Below are 15,481 nucleotides of genomic sequence, written 5' to 3'. Positions count from 1 at the left end.
AATAAATATTAAAAAAAGGTAAAGTGCTGTAAAATGCAGGAAGTGGTTATTTTGTTTCACTTGTTCCTTATTTGAATTTTTATAAATCCACATATTATTCATGCTTAAAAATAATGCTTCTCCCAGTGATTTCTGTTTATTTTGGGCTGGCTAGAATGACTTATGTAGGACTCACTGTCTTCTGATGAGAGACCAAAACTAGTCTTTGTATTCATTCTTTGACACTTTGCCACCCAGATTTTTGGTCAGGTTGAATTGGATTTAACAAAAGCTAGTCCATTGTTGCTTTGAGTTGCTGGTATGGTCTCTTTACACCCATTGTTTTTCAGTAGTATACAGCTGTACTGTCTTTTGAAATTCTTCTGTCTACTTAAAGTCCCTTTAATCTTTCAATTCTGATAATCTCCAAAGCAAATGTATTCTTGTATTCAGAGTTTGAAAGCTTTCTTTAGAATACTGTTCTTAGAGTGTTCCTAGGTCTTTGCCTGCTAACTGTGTTATCAATTTATAAGGGTTTGTTATGGAACAAGCATGAGGTGTTAGCATGTTTGCAGAATGGAGCATTCCAACTTTTACTAGAATATAAGCTGTTTAGAGGGCAGGAGCCCTGTATGATTTTTGTAAACCCAGATATCTGAGCCTATTGTTCTATACTTAGAAGGCATCCAGTACATGATTATTAAATTATTAAATGAGTTAGGATTTATACTGAGCTTAGGGTTTATACTGTTCATTCTCTAAGGGAACTGCTCAGATGGCTGCTTGTGTTTTCTTGGGCTCCTCCCCACCAGCTCTAACAGTGAGGACTGATCAGATGACTTGCTTTTCTCTACCCTCTATACCCAGCTCCTTTTTAAAGTTTCTTTATTACTGAGTTGCTCTTGACTCTCCAGACAGCTTCTGATTGCTATTTCCTTTGTCAGTTTGGATTGCTGTCGATCACTGTCGCTCCTCTTTATTTTTTCATTCTTGTCTTTTCCTTTTACTGTTTGTTTCCACCCTGTTTTCCTTTGTATTGTGAAATACACAAGTCTTTTTTAGACATCACAATCCTGTCGTCGGAAGGTTTTAGTCTCCTTCCCTGCAAGCCGGTCACATGATGTAAACATATGTGTCAAAGCACAGGCTCTGCTGGTTGTATTCAGTTGGAACTCTGGTCATAGGAGTTGCTGTTCCATTATTGGCAGGGTGGTTGGGGTGGTGGTGGAGGAACTGAAAGGATGTAGGACTAGTTCCCCTTCTGGTTCCTCAGATCTCTTGAAAATGGAGTATTAGAAGGCTGAGTTCTAAAGAGCTGAAGTTTTGTGTGTGAATATGTCAAATATACTTGCATGGCAAATTACCCAGAAAATTATGTGCTTTATAACGCTTATTTATTTTTATGTTCACTAGTACTGAGTTGTTAATCATTTCTTAAATTTTTAGAGAGACTAAAACTAAAAAGATTTTGAGTGGTTTATTTGAAAGAATAAAATCTATTCCTTTGTCTCCTTTTCACTACCTAGACTTCTGTATCTGTTTGCCTTTATACACAGTATTCTTTTTGTGATTGCCACCTTCTCTCTACTTCATCATGGTCTTCGACACCGCCTTTTCGTGGAAAGTTGCAAAAAGTAGTACAGAGAGGTCCCATATACCCTTCATCCAGTTGTCCCTAATTGTTGTAACACCTCGTATTCTTATAGTACAAGAGCAAAACCAGGAAATTGACATTGGCACAATTCACACACTTTATTCAAATGTCATCAGATTTATAGATACTTATTTGTGTGTATATGTGTTGTTCTGTGCATATGCAGTGTTTTCATGTGTGGATTCATGTAGCTATAACCATAATTAAGATAAAGAACTGTTCCATCCCAAAGATCCTTCATGCTACTCCTTTATATTCATACTCACTCCCCTCTTTATTGATTTATTCTTTGGTTATTCTCTGTATCACAGGACCTTGTGATTAACTGAGAAAAAGATTGGCATTTTGTTTTAGAGGATGTCTGTCTATTTTTACCTTTTCCACATTGTACTATAACCATTTACAATAAGCCTGATACTATTTAAAGCTTCAGTTCATTTTGTGCACTATAGAATCATAGACTCTCAAAGTCATATAATCCAGCACCTCCTCCCACCACATAACGCCTGCTAACATGAAACTAAAAGTTTCATGTGAAGCAACTCTTGATACTTGTTTATTAACCTGTGAATTTCCCTAATAACCAGGACCTCTTCTTTCTCCCCCCTCCCCACTACCTGGTATACTTTGGTGTTAGATTACCTATGTGTTAACTTTTGCTAGATTATGCTGCACTAAGAAACAACCCAAAATATGAGTAGCTTATAATAACAAAGGTTTGTTTATTGCTCACATTATAGGTTCCCTAGTAATCAGCTATGGTTCTACTCCACGATTCTTTTTCATTTCAGGATCCAGGCCGAAGGAGCACCCCCTATTTGTGATTTACTGTTCTCTTGGCAGAGAGAAAAGAGCAAGAGCTGGTGGAAACACACAATAGCTCTTAAAGCTTCTACTTGGAACTGGAACGTTCTCATATTTCATTGGCCAAAGTAAGTCACATGGCCAAGCCAACAGTAGGGTATCCACAGAGAGGCACTACAAGTCACATGGCAACAGGCAGGACTGTTAATACTCTTGTAAGAGGAGAATAAATGATTGAGGATTATAATACAACCTATGAGACCTTAGGATGGTATAACTTTTTTTCTTAGTAAAAAAAATTTTTTTCTGCCCTGGGGCAGGCATGTAGCATCTTAGTTCCCCGACCAGGGATTGAACCCTCACCTTGCATTGGAAGCACAAGAGTCTTAACCACTAGACCACCAGGGAAGTCTCCTTAGTAAAATTTGTTATACTTGATTTTTTTCTTAATAAAAATAGCAGCGCCACCCTTTTCTTTTCTTTCTTTTTTTTTTTTTTTTGGTTTTCACTGCATTAGTTAGGATCGCAGTGGCTTAAACAAGAGAGAATTTATCTCTCTCAAGTATCTGTCCAAGTAAGATAAGTGGTATAGGGCTGATATGGCAGCTTCATGATAGTGTCAGAGACTTAAGCCCTTTTCTCTATTGCTCTTTTATTCTCAACCATGTTTGCCATCTCTCAGTCTGGGTAGCTGCTCCATGTTTCACCACCAAATCTGCCTTCTGGACAGCTGGAAGAAGGACCGTGAGGTAGAACGCATTCTCCTTCCCTGTAGGTGCACAACCTGGGAGTTGGGCACATTATTTCCTTTCACATTTCATTGAGGGGAACTGGGATTGCAAGAGAGGATGAGAAATATAGCTTTAGGTAGATGTCCAACATGTTCGAGTAAGATTTAGGGGTATTATTACTAAAGAAAGAAGAGAGTAAAGGATATTAGGGAACAATTAGCTATCTCTCTTTAATTCAGTTAATTTAACTCATACGAAAGCTATGAAGAATAGGTGTTGTTAGCACTTTACAGATAAGGATGCAGGCTTTGCAAAGAGGTGAAATAAGTTGTTCAAGATCATACACCTAAGAAGTAGTGGAATGGGCTTTGAATTTAGGCCTGATACCAAAATGTGAGCGTTTTTTTTTTTTTACAAAACTATATTGGCATTCCAACATCTCTTATTTTCAAGCACCTAACATTTTTTTCAGAGTAGTAATAAATAACTATTGACTCTTTAGAAGGAATTCTTCTTACATTTATGAATATTTTACTTCATGACAACTGATAGGTGTTTATGATCTAGCCAATGAATAATTGCTTTAAATTATAATAGTGTTAGAATTTTTAAAAGTGAGATTTTGATTTTGATAACTTTAGTTTAAAAGTTTTCCTTTAGAAATTAATTTAGTTACTAAAAATTTATATGTAACTTTGCATACTGATGTCAGTATTTTGGATTTTTACATTTTTTCCCAAACTGAAAATAGCTTTATTGTTTTATTCTAATTATAAAAGTAGGAAGTGCTTATTATAAAAAAGTTTTCAGAGAACACAGAATAGTATAAAGAAGAATGTAAAAATCATTTATAATTCCATTATACAGAGATAATTACTGTTATCATTTTAGCTATGCCTCTCAAAATTTTTCTCTGCACATTGATTACGTGTGATTTCTTTAATCTAAAATGATCATATTTCAGTTAGAAAAAAAAAGCCAATTTTACCAAGATACACCAAACACACTCTCTTTGATCATCTTACTTGAAGAGTAAATTGGCAATTTGGATGGCTTTTTCCATTCTCACTTAGCTGTATCGTATTAGTATAGTTAATTAGCACAGGCTGTACTTACTTAGTCACTTAGTGAGCTAATGCCTTCTCAAATGTATTTATGTAGTAACCAGTGAGTCTATAATGTGATGATTAATAAGGTACAGTTTGGAGTTCAGAATTTCTTACTATTTATGAATTTTTTTCTGGGTACTAAAAATTCAACTGAATTGTCTTTAAATAACTCTTTGTTATTGATGGAATGTATTTCATTTGCTTTCTCTAGCAAAGTATTTATACCCTTTTCTGGGAGTAGGGTGAATATGTAAGTTTTTATTCAAACTGGGACATGTTTGAGAATGAAAGGGACATTACAAATATTTAAAGTTTTATGTTTTTTGACTTTTTTTTTTTTGGCCATCAAAATGGTTTTATTACATTGGTAGATCAGTAAAATAGTTCTGTTTTCAAAAATAAAATTTTATAAAACATTTGTTCTATAGTACAACAAAATAAAGTCTTTACATTGATTATGAGAATATTTAAAAACAAAAGCAGAGTAGTTATTCTGGGTAATAGTCATATTTTTTTGTCAGCTTCTTAGACATATCTGTCTATAATATTGTGTCAGTAATACTTTTCTGAACAATGTCATTATTTTCCAATGTAGTTTAACTAGTTTTAATTTTTTTCATAAAATTATCTGCAGCATTTTTCAAAGTTACATTTTATGGTGTGTAGTTGTTAACCCTTACAGTTGACTCTCCTCTGTAACCATTGCTATATATATATATATTTTGGCCATGCTGCTTGGCTTGTGGGATCTTAGTTTCCTGACCAGGGACTGAACCCGGGCCTATGGCAGTGAAAGCACCAAGTCGTAACCACTGGACCACCAGGAAATTCCCAGCAGTGCTATCTTTAATTGCTAACATACTCTATATGTTGTGAACTACTTGGCTACCTCAGGAACAATTTTGCTAAATGGAGAATATTGTTAATTCTAATTTTTTTCTTATTGAAAACTGTAAATTTATCAGCCCCAGTATTTTCACAGGCATTGTCTTTTCGCCTCTATTAAAGGTACTCTTTGACAAATTTTTAATAAGACAAATCTTGTCATATAATTTGTCCCTATTTATGATTATTTGACATGTTCCACTAAATTTAGTTGCTGTGAAATCATAGACTCTCTGTAATTTCATGTCATTCCAGTACAGAATATACATTTATCCAGTTAAAAATAGGAAGACTTTTGATGGAACTTCTAGAATTCATTACAAAGTATAATGATAGAATTTCAAAATTAAATCTTGTATTCTGTTTGAACTCTCATCATTTAATTTGTTTAGTACTTCCCTTGCTTTTGAGGGATATGTTTCAATGTCTTGGCAAACTTTCTTTGTAATAATTGATATTTTCTAAAAGCTTCAATAGCTGAAGTTTTTTTTTTGGATTTTTATTCATTAACTTTAATCTTTGATTAAAAATTTCCCACTGATTTTGAACAATATGCAACCAGTCATTAGATGACTTGTTTTCAAAAAGATTCGATACTGAGACGCTTAAGTTGGATCTATAAAGTCAGTCTTTCAAAGATTCCAGCCTTTAAAATCTGATGACAGGTTGCAAGTAGGGAACACATATTGCCATGTTTAAGTATTTTTTTTGTTTTCAATACCATTTTTATACTTAAAATTTAAACCAGGGATATGTGAAAACATTTGTAAATTTTGGCATTTGCAGCTAACTCATTAACAGTGATGCCACTATAGCTCTATGATAAATAGAAGTAGCCTTAAAATTTTTATGCAAATTGTCTGTCTATCCATTTTCTAGAGAAATGAAAATTTAGTACTTAATTTTGTATTAAACATATAATTTCTTCTCTTTAGCTCATTGTTCCTGAAAGCGTTTACTGGATTAAAAAAAGAAAAAAAGATCGTCAAACAAAATAAATAAACAGTTGTAGAATTATACCATGAAATAAATGACAAAACCACCTCGAGTTTTTAGACTGTTGACTCCTCACACATACTTCATTTGCGCCTAACCTGTAATTTCTCACTTACTTGGCTGGCTAGTGGCCTGATGGATCTTGCAAGTCATTGCACGTGTCACTGTACTGACTGGCACATCAGCCAGTAGCACCAGGAGCCAGCAGAAGCACCAGTGTAAAATATTTCTTGCGCAGTCTTGAACGGATGTAAGGAGTTACCTGTCCATGGTTGCTTGTGTCTGAGGATACTTTTCACTGAGTCTTTTGCATGGTGTCCTTGAAAAGGTTTTAGTTATGTTTTATCTGTAAAGAGTCAGGAAAAAAGTGGAATTATCGTTAGTCCTCTACAATTTCATCACTTGTTCAGTGGTTAGAGCACTTAGACACTACTAGCTTGGCCAGAAGTTAGATGTATATAGTAGAGGTGTACTAAATTCATCCTGGTTTATTTTAGTGTAGTGATTAATAAAAAATAGTTCATTTAAGAAAGTGAGAAATCTGAGACAAGTGGTAAACTGGATGGGATGCTGAGACAACAGATTGTACTGTCCTGAGCAAACCAGGGCATATGGGAAACAGCATGGTAATGTGAAAGAGGATGGAGCTTAGAGTGAGACAGTCCTGCATTTAAGTCCAGTCTCCGCCATTTAAAAGCTTGGACCTCTCTAAGACTAGGTGTATTAGGGTTCTCCAGAAAAACAGAACCAGCAGGACAGACACACACACACACTGATTGATTAATTTTAAGGAATTGGCTCATGTGATTGTGGAGGCTGGCAAGTCCTAAATCCGCAGGGCAGGCTGGAGACCTAGGGAAGAGTTGATGTTGCAGCTGAGTCTGAAGGCGTTCTGGAGGCAGAATTCCTTCTTTCTTTGGGGGGTCTCAGTCATTTCTCTCTTAGGGCTTTCAACTGGCTGGATGAGGCCTACCCACATTATAGAGGATAATCTGCTTTACTCAAAGTTTATGGCTTTAAATGTTAACCACATCTTAAAAAAATACCTTTACAGTAACATGTAGACTGGTGTTTGACCAAACAACTGGGTAGTTAATGGCTCTTGAATCTGTCCCCTTTTCCATCCTTGTTTTCTTTACTTTTAGCATGGCAGTTGAACAAGTTGTCTTCTATAACACTTTATAATCTTATCTGTAATCCTTATCACCATTCAGAACTCCTTACTATTCTCTTCAAACATAACTGAGGTTTCTGTTGATTGCATGCATTTTTGCATGCTGTTACCTTTGTATAGAATCACCCTCTCCCCTTCTCCCTTACACCTCAAATTTCTCTACTGATGTCAACCCTATGAAGCCTTCCTGGACTTCCTTCCTGGTTCCAGAACACTCTTCACATTCATGTACAGGCGAACCTGAGCCTTCAAACATCATACTCCTAAGCTGCCTTTCAGATGAGATAATATATCTGTTCATCAGCTGACCAAGGAACCCTTTGAACTGTGGTATGAATTGAATAGCACTCCCTTCCTGCAAGCATTTCAGAACTGATATCGATATCATCTTTTTGTTCATTAGTTTGTGTATTCATTTGATTATTTTACTGGAGTGGTTTTTGAATTGTATTCATAGGTACCTTGGGCACTTGGGTAGAGGATGAATGCTTAAGGCTTTGGGCTTTTCAGTTCGTCTTTAGCCAAATCATTTCACCCCTAATTTGTTATATGTTGGGTTTCTGAGTAAAATTTTACATGAGGAAAAGAGTTCTGATGTCAAAAATAATTTTAAAATTCTTGTTTTATTTCTTGTCTGCCTGATTATTGGTAATCCATGTGGCTGCCTTTATTCAATTTCCCTTCCTGCCCCCAGAAAGAAACAATGCCAAACTTTTTGAAATCAAGGATATTTTAATCGTATTTATCTTTATTTCATACATCTGTTGGATGAATGCAAATATATTAATAGAAGTCATTGAATAGCATTTAATTTCTAATTATTTATTTATTTTAGTTATCAAGTGGGAATCCTCTATATGAAAAATACTATAGACAGGTAAGATGTTTGTTTCTTTGTCTTCTTAGATTGAACATAAAATATACTTTCAACTCCTGATTGTATATATGCAGATTACCATCCAGCTGAATAAATTTGACATTTCTTGTTTTCATTTTCTTGTGCTTTAATCTCCTGCTTTGATTAATGCTTTTAACAAGCTCCCAGAAAAATGAAGGAAAGATAATTAAGCCCAAACACTTAATTGTCTTAAATATCTATCTTAAAAATCCATGTGGCATTAGATATATTCATCCAGATATAAACATCCAAATTAATTTATAAGCTAAATAGAAATGACTTTTATGTTGTTTTTAAGACTTATTAAAGTTTAATTTTCATGAAGTTAAAACCATGACTCTCATACAAATATATAAAATGAACGTGTGTCAAGGATTTTTTTCAACTCATTAATATTGGGAGAACCAGTGAGATGTAAAAATGGGAATATGAGTTACAGAGATTTATATTCTCTATCAGAGAAAATTAATTTCATTGGTATGGATAGGAATCATTTGTATGGCTATCAGGTTTATATAATTTAACCTCTACCCCTACAGAGTGTAAAGTAGCCGAGTTGATAGAAAGTCAAAGGTGCTAACCATAGATCAGATTATCTAATCTCCTGAAAGTGTAGACAGTCTTATTTGCCCATTTCCAAATATCAGATCATTTTTCTTGATAATCTCTTCACCTTGTGATCATAATTACAGAAAAGGCTGGTCTCCTTATACAAATAAACTGGGTAATCTACATATTGCAGCAAGTGTTAATGAACCACTATAGGTCTCCTTGTGTGACTTGCAAATCTAAAGCCATACACTTACTATTTAACAACTTCTAAGGCCAGCTGATTAATTTCTGCTTGAAATTTCTAAAGAATCTCAGATTGTGCTTTTTAAAGCCTCTGTTATTTATTCTTCTGTTTTAAGGCTAGGATCCAAACTTTAGAAATTCTCTTCTTCATATTTCACATGCAGTATAAATTTGAGTGCATTTACCTCATCTTGAGGTTTCCCATGGCTGCTAAGTTTTCTAGCCTGCTAAGTGACCTTGCTTTACTGCTTGAGTGACTGGGATCTTACAAACCATGTTGCAGGCCAGTCTTCTTGTGGAGTCTTTGTAGACATTGGTTGTACATAAAGGCAATCCCTGATCCTTAATAGCGGCTTGTTCTATCTGAATAAAAGAGAATCATTCTCAAATATGGCCTTGTTTTTGTACAATTGGTTTACTCAACTATAACCTGATAAAAAGGAGAATAAATTGTTATTTAACTTATTTGATAACTATATGGCCATACAAAGTAAGGACATTCAGTTAAAGGATTTGTTTTTGATTTCTGAAGGGTCAGTGAGAATCAAATACCACTGAAAACTGTTTCATTCAGTTTACAAAAGCAGAGCCTACTAAATTGAGGGATGGATATAGAGTAAGAAAGGGCTTTTCCACATATCCATTAGAAAATAGAATAGTAAAAATACCAACAATATTCCACGTAAATAATCATAATTGAATTTTCCTTAACACTTCATTCAGCCCTGCGTACTTAATTCTTGTTTCCCTGCCTCTTGGGTCAGGAGTCTGCTTTCAAGAGATATATCTACTTCCAGAATGCAGTCCTGGAATTTTGACTTGGTCTACCAGTACAGTCTGAAAGTTGTCTAAGTGATGTCAGCCCAGAAGTCTTTATCCAAAAGTCTACATTTTGAAGTGTTAATAGTTCAGAGTATGTGGTATCGTACTTTCCATGAGGCTCTGAGACTGTCTTTCTTTGTCAACAACACAGATTGTGGCCTTTAGCTTATGGCAGAGCCTTTAGGCAGGCATCAGAGTACAACAGAAACTGCCTGTAGATGACAAAGACTAAATGGCTGTGTTTAATTATTATAATAACCAAAAGAATGGAAGATAGTAAAATTATTTATTGGAATACACTACATAAATATGTCATAAGAGCTTAATCTGGGTTTCCCTTTCTCCTCAGTGCCTCTGTTTCTAGGCTATGGGGGGGTAGTTGTTCCTTTTTTATCCCACCCTGGTCAAGGGATAGGCAAAGAAAAGGAGTTGTGGAGAATTCTAGAGGCAGAGTTCCCAACCCTTTCTGTACCTCCTTGTTACCCCAAATTTGGATTGAGCAATTCTTTCCTTTTTGCTGAGTGCCTGATTTATCCCATGTTCTAGCACTTGAAAGAAAGTATTTCTCTTTTGCTTCTTTGCTGAGATTGGTCTGTCTGGAATGCTTTGTATATGTTTTAGCAAACAATCTTTTAACTAAAGTGGAAAAACAGCTAGCTCACAAATATCCTTGTATCATGTTACTATTCCCATGACTTTTAAAAATTTACTTTTCACTTTTACAAATAGAACTTTAGGAAATCTCTACGGAAGTGAGAGTCGTTATTTTTTTTGAACTGTTTTTTTTGTTCTTGGTGACCTCATTCTGTCTTAAAGGAAAGTCCCCATCAGTTAAAATGATGTGTTTCCCTTAATGTGCTTTAGGAACTTAGCAGTTTTTAAAATTTCTTTAAGTTTATAATGCAGTCACTGCTGGTTTTAGAACTGATATTGCTTTGATTTTTAAAAAAAGTGTTGCAGTTTCTTAAGAGTAAGTATAAAAGCAGAAGTTAATTATTTAAAGATATTTGAAAAAAAACAGATAACTGTGCAACTATTCCCATTTATCAGAAGACCTCTCCAGGAACTATTGCCCTTTTCCTCTTTTGCCATTTAAGTTTATTGGAATTTAAATGGCAGCTATAGAAGACTTGGAATCAGAAGACATGTATTAATGTTATGACTCCACTAATCTGTTCTACTTCCTCTGAGCTTCAGGGTTTTGTTTTTGTGTGTTCTTGTTTGTTTTTGTTTTTTAATTTGGCTGCACTCTGTAGCTTGTGGGATCTATGTTCCCTGACCAGGGATTGAACCCGGGCCCTGGCAGTGAAAGCACTGAGTCCTAGCCACTGGACTGCCAGGGAATTCCCTGAGCTTCAGTTTTATCATGTGTGTAATGGGCATGATAAAAAAACACTTTGTAGATTGACAGTGCTGTCTAGATGGTACTCTTCTCATATGGGTCTCCAATATTCCATGGCCTTTGTTAGTCAAAGGATTCCTGTTCCCTTTTTGAAAAAGTCAGTTCCCAAATTACAGGGAGAAAGGCAGGTAAATAATCATAATTTTGTCTTTATGTTTGTTGTCAGCTTATGGTTTGTATCTTTTCAGGTTGATACAGGCAATACTGGAAGGGTATTGGCTTCTGATGCTGCTGTATTCCTGAAAAAATCAGGACTTCCAGACCTGATACTTGGAAAGGTAGTATTTGTTCATTGTAACTAGATATAATGAATATTTATTAGTGTAGATAAATTGGGTGCAAATTCAGAAAGATAACCATTACAAAACTTAGAAGTTAGAGCTGTCATGGAAGCAGTTACAGTAATGCAGTGGAGGGAATTTCTGGTGTAGTGATTTACCCTCTTGAAAAATAAGGTGTTTTTCAGATTTTTAGAAAACAAATTACTTTTTAGTAGGATGAAATGAGGAAGTAATAGTACATTTGAGTGATGTGGGGAGAAACAATGCAGACTGGGAACCTTGCCACCCACTCACAATTGGCTCTTTCCCTACTTCCTCTATTAGAACTGTCTCTATGTTTAATATGTGGTAAATAGAGTAGGGGATGAGAGGCTTAGGAAGGAGCACAAAGAGGTGGAAAAGTCCCTCTCTTGGCTTGATCTCCTTACAAATCCTTATATATGATATTGATATGTATTCAAACCCTGAACAATAATCATTATTAATAATTTAATTATTCACAAATAAACATTAACTATTTCAGCAAATCCTTATATATGATATTGATATGTATTCAAACCCTGAACAATAATCATTATTAATAATTTAATTATTCACAAATAAACATTAACTATTTCAGCTTACCCATAAGAAAGAATGTCATCTTAATAAGGATCTAAAATCAAGGTAGCATGTTCTAGTAGAAAGAGTATTGGACTTGGAGTTGGAATCTGGGTTAATAAAAAAGTCATTGGACTGGAAGTTAGAATATGGTCTTCAGTTCTTTCCCTGATGCCTTGGATGTTCTTGAGTAAGTCACTTAACCTCACTGGACCTTAGTATCTTTGTGTAGGGTTGCACTAAGTGATCTTTAAGGTTTCTTTCCACTTTTAATTCTGTGATTCTTAAATCTGACTACCAAAGAGCATGAGGTTGTAAATTGCAGGGATTTAATTTATCTTTAAGGTGATTTTTGTTAAAATATAGGTTGATACTTTTTTTTTCTAAATTTCAGATCTGGGATTTAGCTGACACAGATGGCAAAGGTATCCTGAACAAACAAGTAAGATTCAGAGATTGACATGAAAAATTTTTGAGTAATTCAGAATAAAAAATAGCCAGCAATTTTTTGTATTTTTAAACTAAAAATTGGTTTTTACCAAAATGAGGGTTTTGCAAGGGCAAGTGTTAGAACAGTGAAAATATTTCCAATCAATAGGCATTAAAATACCTAATTCCCAAAGGTTAGTGTTAGTTTGGTGACATTTAGTTCTCCTGGAGTGTTGTAGTCTGTTTGGGCTGCTGTAACGAAATATCACAAACTGGTTGGCTTGTAAACAGCATAAATTTATTGCTCACAGTTCTGGAGGCTGGAAGTCTTAGATAGGGTGCCAGCATGGTTCTAGTGAGAGCTTTCTTCTAGGTTGCAGACTGCTTCTTTATTCTTACATGGCAGAATGTGCTAGTGATTTCTCTGAATGCTTTTTTGTAAGGCACTTATCCCATTCATGAGGGCTCCATCCTGATGGTTTATGCACTTTCCAGAGGCTCTACCTCCTAATGGCTCTACTATTATTTTTGGGATTTTGAATTTCAATATATGAATTTGGGGGGACACATTCAAACAATAACATGGGATTTATTTTTCTTAGTTATTCAGGGAGACTTCGCTCTTTGTATCTTATTAAGTTTCTTATGTGTACAGGGTTATAAATGAAAGTGGATTTTATTTTATTACTTTTCTTTACATTTATTTATTTATTTATTTATTTTTGGCTGTGTTGGGTCTTCGTTGCTGTGTGCGGGCTTTCTCTAGTTGTGGCGAGCAGGGGCTACTCTTCATTGCGGTGCACAGGCATCTCATTGCATTGGCTTCTCTTGTGGAGCACGGGCTCTAGGCACACGGTCTTCAGTAGTTGTGGCACGCGGGCTCAGTAGTTGTGGCTCGCGGGCTCTAGAGTGCAGGCTCGGTAGTTGTGGCACACGGGCTCAGTTGCTCCGTGGCATATGGGTCTTCCTGGACCAGGGCTCGAACCCGTGTCCCTTGCATTGCATTGGCAGGCATATTCTTAACCACTGCACTACCAGGGAAGTCCAAAAGTGGATTTTATTATTCATGTGTTAAGATGGTATTGTGTATTTGAAGGGAAGCTCTTGGCTAATCAAACCTGAGTACAGTGTATTCTGGTCTAGGTCTTATCTCTGACATATAAACCAAAAAATGGTTTACAAGCCTGAAGTAAACCTTAGACCAGAAATATGTGAAAGTGGTTATGGGCATTGGACACCATCAGAGAACTTTAAAGTTCTGCTTGTTGGGGATGGATTTCAGAGTTCTATAGGATTAAATTCAAAGCTTGCTACATGCTAATACATTGCCTGAGCACTACTACTCAAAGCTAATTTTCCCTATGGGGATAGCTGAAGCTAACTCAGAAAAGGGATGGGAAAAATTAGATGAGGGGGTCAGAATACCCAGTCTCTTATTTAAGATTCCAAGGTTAGATTGTGGTCCCCATTGGACCCCTGGGCAGAAGGGCCAGTTTGGTACATTGGAGACATTGGAAAACTAAATTCGCATGGGCATCCAGGGTGCTCTGTACTCAGTCAGCAAATATTTGTTGAGTACCTGTTTTTAGCCAGGTTTTGGCAATACAGAGGTGAACGTGACAGGATGTGGTCCTTATCTTCATGAACTTACAGTAAAATAAATTCTTCACTGCTGTTCCTAGACTTTGGGTGTTTAGTTTGAGTTCTTTGTTATATCCAGGTGGCTGGATTTATGGATTTGCAGTTATAAACTTTGATGTTTGCATTGGAGGAATAGATTTTTAAATTAACATATGAAATTAAGAAAATAAACCAATACTTACTGAGTTTCTATGTGCCAAAAATGATAGTGTTTTCTTCCTATAGTGTGGTTTTAATTTTGTTCCTTATAATACATTGCAAGGTAGATATTAGCCCCCCTTTTAAAGAGTTTTTTTAAACTTGCCCAAGGCCTCACAACCAGTAGCAGAACTAGAATTCAGTGCAATACTATTTCACTTCAGAGCCCATCCATACTGTGGGAGTGGACCTGATTACCTAAGAGTAATTGACTCTGATTAGAATGAGAAGAGAAAAAGGGTTATTTAGAGTTCAGCATTTAAAGGATGGTAGGAGACATTGATTTCAGCAGAAGATACTTGAAAGGTCAGAGGAGAACTAGGAGAGCTTTATGAAACTATGCCGGTAGAGAAGAGCATCAGGAAGGATCATACAGTCCAGGCTGCCAAAAGAACAAGTAGGCGGTGTTTCCCTGGTGGCGCAGTGGTTAAGAATCTGCCTGCCAATGCAGGGGACATGGGTTCGAGCCCTGGTCCAGGAAGAGCGCACATGCTGTGGAGCAACTAAGCCCGTGTGCCACAACTACGGAGCCTGCACTCTAGAGCCTGGGAGCCAAAACTACTGAGCCCATGTGACACAACTACTGAGCCCACACGCCACAACTACTGAAGCCTGTGCGCCTATAGCCCGTGCTCTGCAGCAAGAGAAGACACTGCAATGAGAAGCTCGTGCACCGCAATGAAGAGTAGCCCCTGCTCACCACAACTAGAGAAAGCCCACGCACAGCAAAGAAGACCCAGTGCAGCCAAAAATAAATAAATTTAAAAAATAAATTAAAAAAAATTAAAAAATAAAAGAACAAGTAGGATGAAGCTTTTTTAAAAAAAATTTATTTTAGAGTCCTGTATTTGGTAGCTAGGAGTTTATTTGTGACATAGGCAGTTGTTTCTCTAGCTAATGGTAGGAGTTAAAATCAGATTGCATAGAAGCTTGTGTGGTGAATGAAAAGAGAAGGGGTGATCTTGAAATAGCATTTTTTCAAGAAATTCATTAGTGAAGGCAAGGTATTGTATAAACAGACAACGTGTAAGTTTCTAGGAATAGGTTAAATATTGAGTAAGAAGAAAGTATTGAGTAGAAAAA

At 35.9% G+C, this 15,481-nt stretch overlaps 1 protein-coding gene across 3 annotated transcripts in view; it reads left to right on the top strand.

The window, feature by feature from the left end:
• The window catches only part of EPS15 (epidermal growth factor receptor pathway substrate 15), a 164,956-nt gene that overhangs the window by 25,726 nt on the left and 123,749 nt on the right, over positions 1 to 15,481 (top strand). For all 3 annotated transcript variants that reach the window (XM_067726095.1, XM_067726094.1, XM_067726096.1), the window contains exons 2-4: positions 8,168 to 8,209; positions 11,438 to 11,527; positions 12,525 to 12,572. In XM_067726095.1, the coding sequence (XP_067582196.1) occupies positions 8,168 to 8,209; positions 11,438 to 11,527; positions 12,525 to 12,572 (180 nt within the window). The remainder of the gene's footprint in view (positions 1 to 8,167; positions 8,210 to 11,437; positions 11,528 to 12,524; positions 12,573 to 15,481) is intronic.

This window comes from Pseudorca crassidens, chromosome 2 (assembly GCF_039906515.1).
Source record: "Pseudorca crassidens isolate mPseCra1 chromosome 2, mPseCra1.hap1, whole genome shotgun sequence".
In the NCBI taxonomy this organism is placed as follows: Eukaryota; Metazoa; Chordata; class Mammalia; order Artiodactyla; family Delphinidae; genus Pseudorca; species Pseudorca crassidens.
This window is presented reverse-complemented; position numbering and strand designations above follow the sequence as displayed.